Source organism: Cotesia typhae, unplaced genomic scaffold, assembly GCF_013202065.1.
Source record: "Cotesia typhae breed Kobodo isofemale line unplaced genomic scaffold, CoteBio_Ctyphae contig_4, whole genome shotgun sequence".
NCBI classification, from domain to species: Eukaryota; Metazoa; Arthropoda; class Insecta; order Hymenoptera; family Braconidae; genus Cotesia; species Cotesia typhae.
The window spans coordinates 9,162,253-9,170,622 of NW_027423748.1; the positions used below are offsets into that span (position 1 = coordinate 9,162,253).

General features: G+C 29.9%; 3 protein-coding genes across 5 annotated transcripts; 2 read left to right on the plus strand and 1 right to left on the minus strand.

Annotated features, from left to right (window-relative positions):
* The first annotated feature begins 17 nt into the window (after positions 1-17).
* Positions 18-4,151, plus strand: LOC141527698 (protein fem-1 homolog B). 3 transcript variants are annotated; one of them, XM_074243302.1, is made up of 10 exons: positions 18-852; positions 1,433-1,610; positions 1,735-1,952; positions 2,028-2,368; positions 2,524-2,845; positions 2,934-3,074; positions 3,159-3,388; positions 3,455-3,571; positions 3,642-3,748; positions 3,824-4,151. In XM_074243302.1, exons 1-10 carry the CDS (start codon positions 718-720, stop codon positions 3,979-3,981), a joined length of 1,947 nt encoding a protein of 648 aa, XP_074099403.1. In that variant the 5' UTR covers positions 18-717; the 3' UTR covers positions 3,982-4,151. The 3 variants fall into 3 exon arrangements, with proteins under 3 accessions (XP_074099403.1, XP_074099405.1, XP_074099404.1); XM_074243304.1 differs by having other exon boundaries at positions 685-820; positions 1,719-1,952; XM_074243303.1 differs by having other exon boundaries at positions 685-820.
* A 333-nt stretch (positions 4,152-4,484) lies between these two features.
* LOC141527419 (putative ribosome production factor 1) lies at positions 4,485-6,023 on the plus strand. The gene is made up of 3 exons (XM_074242900.1): positions 4,485-5,177; positions 5,342-5,606; positions 5,676-6,023. Exons 1-3 carry the CDS (start codon positions 4,589-4,591, stop codon positions 5,851-5,853), a joined length of 1,032 nt encoding a protein of 343 aa, XP_074099001.1. The 5' UTR covers positions 4,485-4,588; the 3' UTR covers positions 5,854-6,023.
* Positions 6,024-6,031: 8 nt separating this feature from the next.
* Positions 6,032-8,095, minus strand: LOC141527418 (tRNA (guanine(6)-N(2))-methyltransferase THUMP3). Its single transcript, XM_074242898.1, has 6 exons — positions 7,940-8,095; positions 7,699-7,811; positions 6,896-7,555; positions 6,638-6,817; positions 6,355-6,492; positions 6,032-6,276 (listed from the first exon to the last, which is right to left on the minus strand). The coding sequence occupies exons 1-6, from the start codon at positions 8,031-8,033 to the stop codon at positions 6,064-6,066; spliced, it is 1,398 nt and encodes a 465-aa protein (XP_074098999.1). The 5' UTR covers positions 8,034-8,095; the 3' UTR covers positions 6,032-6,063.
* Positions 8,096-8,370: the final 275 nt, after the last annotated feature.

The following is an 8,370-nucleotide window of genomic DNA, read 5'->3' on the forward strand; positions in this document are numbered from 1 at the left end:
TCGTTCTTTGTCTCCAATATGTGCGTTCATTAACCTACCATATGCTAAATCAAATATTTATTAATAATAAAATTTCAGTGTCTTGTGACTTAAATATCTACATCTCTAAACACGAGACCTAGACTCTAGTCGGAACTTTGGATCAATTCCATTTGAGCCATCGGCAAGTAGTGTCCAAGTACTCAAGAGAATTTCATCACAGCTGATCAAGATCAAATGGAGCTTCAATTCACCAAGTCTTTGTTCCCATCGGAAGCTAGCTAAACTCCCGAGCTTGGAGTTTTCTTTGATTGACGTTGACTGTCAGTGAGTGGAAAAATAAAAAAAATTATCGTTGGCAAGTTCTCTCACCCAACAAGTCACTGTCTATTTTTACAACAGAGACCAGGATCGATAAATTTTTGTTAAGTGTAAATTAACTTGAAATAGACCCCAAGATCCTCAGTCTTCTCTGCTGCGTATTTATAACGTAAATAGAGCGATGAAAGTGGCTATTGAGGTTAACGAGTCGTTGGGCAAAGAACTTGAATGCTTCTTTTGTCATTTTCACTGTTGTTATCATTGTCAGTTCAATTAAATCTAGTAATTGCTAATTTCTGTTGTTCATTTAATTATTCTTCGGCTTTCAGTGAAAAAATTGGTGCTGTGGTTTTTTATTTTTAAAGAGTTATTAAATAATCAAAACTGACAAGTTTGTACGGTGTTTATCCAGTCACAATGGATGACGAAACGGATGATGTGATGCCATTGATCAATCGGATTTATTACATGGCCAGAGAGGGTATGTCAATGGCATTATACGCGTTCCTCAGTGATCTAGGTAAACAGCTAGTTGATTCGATTATTAATCAGGTGAATATATAATAATAAAGTTAGCCGACGTTTTAAAATTTTTTATTTATTGAATTAAGAGCTAAAAAATATTTTTTAAAAATTGCACTTATAGTTTTTTAAAAATATAATTTTTTTTGTAATAATTTTTTCAACAAAAAAAAAAAATATAAAAATTTTCAGATATCGGCTAACTTAATTTTAATGGTAAATAATTTTTTTTTTTAACTCTCTTGACTGTTTAATTTTTTTTTGTAATTTTTAATTTATTGTACATTTAATTGTAATAATATAAATAGATTTGGCATTAAATCTATTATATGAGCTCAATGTTAATTTAATTGACACGTGTGTATATAAAAATGTTTTGGTGTTGGCAATTATTCAGGCGACCTTTACTTATCTGATTATCTTTTAACAAAGAAAAATTTATTTTAGTTTTTTTTTTTTTTTTTTTTTGCTAAATTTATAAAACAATACTTTATTTTAAATTTATTAAATTTAAAATTCTATTGTTTGATATTTCTTATAAAATTGTAATATTACATCAGTAAAAATAAATTTATTTATAAACTTATGAAATTTGTTTTTTATTTTACAGAAAGTTCTCGATGAAGATGGACAAAAAAGTACTCCACTAATAATAGCAGCCCGCTATGGTCACAACAGAGTTGTCAAAATGTTTATCGAGAAGTTTAAAATGGATATTGAAGAAGAAGGAACTGTAAAGTTCGACGGATATGTTATTGAAGGAGCTAGTGCTCTTTGGTGTGCAGCAGGTATTTATTTTCCTAATTATTTTTTAAAAAATTAATTAATTATATAATTAAAAAATTTATCAAGACTAAAACCAAAAATGGCTGTTGCTTAAATTGTGAATTTTTAAGCAAAAGCTTCTTTCAGGTGCGGGGCATTTGAATATCGTGAAGCTTCTCGTGAAAGCTGGAGCAGATGTGAACCATCCGACACATACCAACTCCACACCTTTGAGAGCAGCTTGTTTCGATGGAAGACTTGACATTGTCAATTATTTAATTGACCATAACGCGGATATTCACATCGCTAATAAGTACAATAATACTTGTCTGATGATTGCAGCTCACAAGGGACATCTAGATGTCGTAAGTTTTGTTTTTTTCATCATTACATCTTTTAAAAAAATTTTTTTAGCTAATAAATTAATTTTGCAATCACAGGTGACATTTTTACTCGAACATGGAGCAGATCCTAATGTAAAAGCTCTCTGTGGAGCTACAGCTTTGCATTTTGCAGCAGAGTGGGGTCACGTTAGCGTAGTAACTGAATTACTGAAGTTTGGAGCTAAGGCTACCAAGAATGAAAATGGAATGACACCCCTGATCGCTGCTGCCGAGCGTACGCGTGCTCATATTGTTGAATGTTTTATTGAGGAGATGGATGTCAGTCGGGAGGATAAAATAGAGGCCTTCGAGTTGCTCGGAGCATCCTTTGCTAATGATAAAGACAATTATTGTTTATCTAGTGCTTATAAATATCTTCACAAAGCCATGGAATTACGGTAACTTTTTTTTTTTCATAGAAAAAAATATTTTATCAAATTTTTTATGTTTAAAATGAATTCTCATTTTATTTTGCGATAATTTATTTGTTATAAAATTTTTTTTAAATTGTAAAGTATCTGCTAAATTAATTTGAATTATCGGATTTTTTCAGATACGAGGATCCGTCTAATATAATACGTAAAAAATTAAATGAACCCGTGTCGGCTTACGACAACTGGAGAGAGAGCGAGACTTTACAAAGACTGGAGAGTATTAAGAATGACGCCAACGCTATTCACATGGAATCGCTGGCTATTAGAGAGAGAATATTAGGCACTCATAATCCTGAAGTACCACAGCCGATTATTTATAGAGGAGCTGTACTAGCTGATAATGCCAGATTTGATAGGTGTATTGATTTATGGCTTCACGCTTTACATTTGAGGCAGCAAAATAATACATCTGTCGTCAAAGATCTTTTACGGTTTGCACAAGTAATTATTTTTTCACCTAAATTTTTTAATTTAAAAATAAAAAAATTTTTAAATGTAAAAATATTTTTATTTAAAATTATTTGTTCAGGTTTTCTCACAAATAATCCACGTAGGAGTCGACTTGCAATTTCCACAAGTAATGAATGTACTTGAATCAAGTGTTATTGAATTGAGTCGGAATCAATTGAAGATAAGTAATCCTGATGCTGAAGATATTGACCAGTATCTTGTAAGTTGAATTTTTTTTTTTTTAATTAATGAAAATAAATAATAAAAATTTTAAATTGTATTTTATACTATTTTTTATTTATAGGATGAAACAGAATCTAACATAACGTCAGCGTTGTACATCTTGACAATTCTTGTTAAATTAATGGCTTTAAACAAAAAATCATATGACGAAGAAGATATTAAAAAAGCGCATTATCTTGTTTACAAATTATGCGCATTAAAAATGACTCTGCGTGATGGCCAGACTCTGCTGCATCTTGCAATTAATGCTAAAACGCCAGTTGATGATTTTCATACCAATGACGTTTGCAAGTATGTAATTTATGATAATTAAATTAAGAGACATTTTATAATTTTTTTAACAAATTATTGCAATAGATTCCCGTGTTGTGCTACAGCAAAATTATTAATTCAATGCGGCGCAGATGTTAATGCGATGGATAACGAAAGAAACACTCCATTGCATGTGATAGTCGCTTACGAAAAGCCTATCAGGTACTTAAATCTTATAAAAATAATTATAGTTTAAATTGTACAAATAAATAAATTTAAAAAATTTTTTTAGCGATTTTTTGACCCTGCATGGGATTATCGTGGAACTTGTCAACGCTGGAGCTCATGTTGACACGGTAAATAGCGAAGGAAAGACGCCTTATGATGCAGCAACTACAGGTAGTTAAATATGTTTTTTTTTTTTTTTAATATTTTTTTGATATAGAGTGAATAATAAATTAAACTGTTGAATAGGAGTAGCGGAAATAGTATTAAGAACCCAAACAAAATTGTCGCTGAAATGTATGGCGGCAAAGGCTGTTAAAACGTACGGACTTTCTTACACTGGGTACGTTCCTCGTTCTCTGGAAAGTTTCATTGAACTGCATGGTCCTGGATTGAATCAAGGATAATATATATGACTATAATTATTGACATTAATTTGATAATGATAATTATTTTTAATATTTTATGTAACACGTATTTTGATAATCGAACGTTTTTCATTATTATTATATTTTTTCTGTAAATAAAATGTAATATATTAATTATTTAATATAGAATAAAAATTCAGAATTTAAAATTTTATTTATTTATTAAAAAAATTTTTTTCTTATTTTGTTTTCCTATAATTTATTTGTTAAAAAAAATTATCAAATATCTGCTAAATTAATGACATTAAAGTTAGCTGTCATTTAATAAATTTTTTATTTTATTTAACAATTAAATTAACTTAAAAAAATTATTTAAAAACAATTGCATTATTAATTTTTTTTAATTTCTACATGTCAATTTTTTTTCTTATTTTTTTTGCCATAATTTACTTTTTAAAAAAATTTCATACAGTGTGTGTAGTGTAATCACGGTATAGTATGAGTCTTTAAATAATATTTAAGGTTATGTTCAAAGTTTAAACCTCAGTGCTGGTGAATGTGAACAGTGAAACACATGTAAACACACGTGAGTCGTTGATAATTGTTGCGTTGTATAAATTTAATAAAATAAATATAAAAAACAAAAATGAAGTTGAAAGATTTGCGTAAAAATCCATTGAGCCGTAAAAAGCCACCACAGGATGACGAAGACGTTGAAGTTAAAGAAGAATCTGGTGAAATTGTGGGCAAAAAAAAGAAGGTTAGATTTCCATCAGACACTAATTTTAATCACATAAAATGCAAAGCCGTGAGGCAGATGAAGGTCCAGAAGATGCTGAAGGAGAAGGCCAAGGAAAAAAAAGCCGCGAAGAAAAAACGGATTCAGGAGGGAGCTCCAAAAGGTGTCACTCATACTATTGAAAGTTTAAGGGAAAAAGATGAGACTATGATCAGTGGAGACCTAGATGATGAGGAAAACGCTGAGCTCAAAGCCGAGCTGATGAACGATGAGTTCGCTGCTTATTATAAAAAAGACTACGAGCCAAAAGTTCTGATAACTTACTGCGACAATCCCACCAGGAAGACGAGGATCTTCGGCAGGGAACTTACACGGATTATTCCAAACTCAATTTCGCTTTATCGAAATCGCTCTGGTGTTAAAAAAATGGTTAAGTCTGCTACTGCTAGAGGATTCACTGATATTGTTGTTATTAATGAGAATCAATGCAAACCAAGTAATTATAATCATCATTATTTATTTTTAATTCTTTGAATTATTTTTTTAAAATAATTATTTTATTTTTTTTTTTGTAAAAATGAAGTTAGCCGACATTTCAAAATTTTTTATTGAAAAAATTTCAATTAAATAATTAAAAAAAAATTTTTTTTCTGTCTTTAGATGGCATGCTGGTCATACACTTACCGGATGGTCCAACGGCTTTGTTCAAGCTCAGCAACGTTAAAATAACGCCTGAATTAAAACGCAGCCATAAAGAAATAACAGATCACCGACCAGAAGTTATATTAAATAATTTTTCCACGCGACTAGGTCACACTATTGGACGCATGTTGGGTGCTTTATTTCACTATCAACCTGAATTCAAGGGTTGCAGAGCTGTCACCTTCCACAACCAACGTGATTACATATTTTTCAGACATCACAGGTACTTATTTTGATCTTCAATAAACATTTTTTGTCAATAATTACCAAATTTATTTTATTTTGTTTGCAGGTATGAATTTGATTTAGAAAAAGGCAAAGCCAAATTACGTGAGTTAGGTCCAAGATTTACTTTGAAATTGCGTTCGCTCCAGCACGGAACTTTTGACAGTAAATACGGAGAGTATGAATGGATCATCCAAGGCCGTCGTCATGCGATGGAAACAAGCAGAAGGAAATTCTTCTTGTAGTTTTATTTGCTTACAATAAAACATAGGTTAATTGATTTATTGATCATGATATGAAAACAAAAGTCGAATTTGCTTTGATGTTTAGTTTTTAATTTTTTAATTTCTAAACTTTGCAATTCGTATCATGATTCAGAGGTCAAAATTTGTATTAAATTATAAATAAAAAAACAAGTTTATATACAAGGAAAAAAATGAAAAAATTTATTGTTCTCAATTCTCAGAAGAAGATGAAGATGAAGATGAAGATGAAGATGATGATGATGATGATATAGAATTCGGTTTCACCAGAGTTGTCACTCTTGTTAAAAAACTATCGTAAGTTAAATTTGTACGTTTCAGAACGTAGGCTGCTGCATTTAGTCCTCCCATGCTGATTGATAGAGTTTTTGTTACTTTAAATAAATCGGTAGCTGCTTGTAAAGCCTAGTTACAGAAAATAAATAAATTATACAATAATTATAGATACTTAAGATAAAAAAAAAAAAAAAAAAAAAAACTTACAATTGTAATACTTCGTCGATCGTTAGTCAGTAAAACTAGTCGCCCACACTTCATCCTGACGACACGGCCTAATTCTAGCAAATATTTTTTGTACTGAACTCTATTATTTGACATTGATCCCATTCTTTTACCAAACGGCTGAAATAAATTTTTTTCTATTGTTATTAAAAAAGAAATGATATTAAATTTAGCTGTTAAAATTTTTTAAAACAATCAAATATCTGCTAAATTAATTTTCATAAAAAAAAAAAAAATACTTGATTATTAATAAAAAATTGATTACCATGTCTGTCACAAAAGCATCTATGGAAGAGTCTTTAAACGGCAAATGCTCCAAATTCCATTGGATTAAGTCTGACTTGTACGCTGTCGGAAGCATTACAAAATTCATCCTGGATATTTTCATAGCTTTTTTATGAACGTCTCCTCCAATTATGTAAGACAGTGGAAACTCTTTAGCGGCCTGAGTAAATAAAAATGAATTAAAAATGAAGTTTTTAAGTATTAAATTTTAATCGAGCTTTAAAGTATCAAGATTTACTTCAATAGGAATGGATCCACCACCACACATTGGATCAACAATAACTTCCCCAGGTTTAGGTTTAGCCAGCTGCAACAAATTGTAACAAACAGTCGCTTTCAGAGTTGTAGGTCCAAAAAAAGCGATGTTCCTCCGATGCATCGACTCAGTAGTCACGCGTAGCAATAATAAAGTCTCCCCGAAACAAATTTTGTAAAGAATCTCCAGCTGGTAATCAGTTAAATCAACTATCCAGTGATATAAATCATTAAATTCTCCGCCTAATTTCACCGCGACTTCTTGAGACTCAAACGCGTGGACGCCAGTTCTTTCACAAGTGACACGGTAGGATAAAATATCAGTCTCTTTGGACGAAGAAGGATCCTTGCCTCGCTTTTTTCTGCCTCTCACAGTTTTTTCCTCTGGACCTTGCTTCTTTTCTTCTTTGACCGCCTTGTAGTCGTCGATAACTCGTTCGTACTCTTTAATAGAAAGAAACACTTTACCGAGAAACTTGGTGAACTTTTTCCACGCATTTATACTCTTGTCTAATTGAGACTTATTTGATGATAAAGAGTCTCTGAGAAGCTGGAAGCAGGATTCCTTGTCGTCTTTGTTGTATGAGTAATAATTGACGTCAGCTAAAATGTAAACATTGTCTACTGACTTCAATTGTTCTACCTATTAAATAAATAAATTTATTATTATTTTATTATTTATTATTTATTATTCAATTTAATTTAATTTAATAATAAAATTATTTAATTAAATATTAAATAATTTATTATTTCATTTGGAATGTTTTTTAATAGTTTGTGTCATACTTGGTCGTATTGATCCATTGCGATGTTGAAACTTATTTTTCCACGGTCTTTGAATACTCGTAAATTTGGTGATATTTTTTCTCTGCACTCATCGATTGCTTGCCATTCAAAACCTGTAAAATATAAAAATTAAAACATATTTATTATGTGTAGATTTTAAACATGATAATTTTTGATTGAAAATTTTTTTGTAATAATTTAATTTACTAACTTAATTTTCATAAGAATAAATTATAATTACCAGTATCTACCGTAGCAACAATTGTTATTAAACTCTCATCATTTTTAGCAATATTGAAAATTTTTTCCAATTCAGATTTTGGTTCTTCAGACATTATTTTATTGTCAAATTAAATTCACTTTACTTAAAAGCAAAATGGCAAAATCAGTTGCTTGGTATAAACTATAGATTGTTTGTAAAATAATAACAATAATATTTATTAGCTGTTGTTAAGTGGAACTGCAAGCGTACCCATAACCAATAGACACTAGCACTGATTTCTTCTTAACCAACTCAACAAAATTTAAAATTTTTGTATAAAAATTAATTATAAATTTCTTGTTTAAGCTTGATGATTTTATTTAAAAATTTTTTTTCGCTATAATTTATTTGTTAAAGAAAATTAAAACAATTGTGAAGTGACAGCTAAAAATTTAATTAAATATAATTAA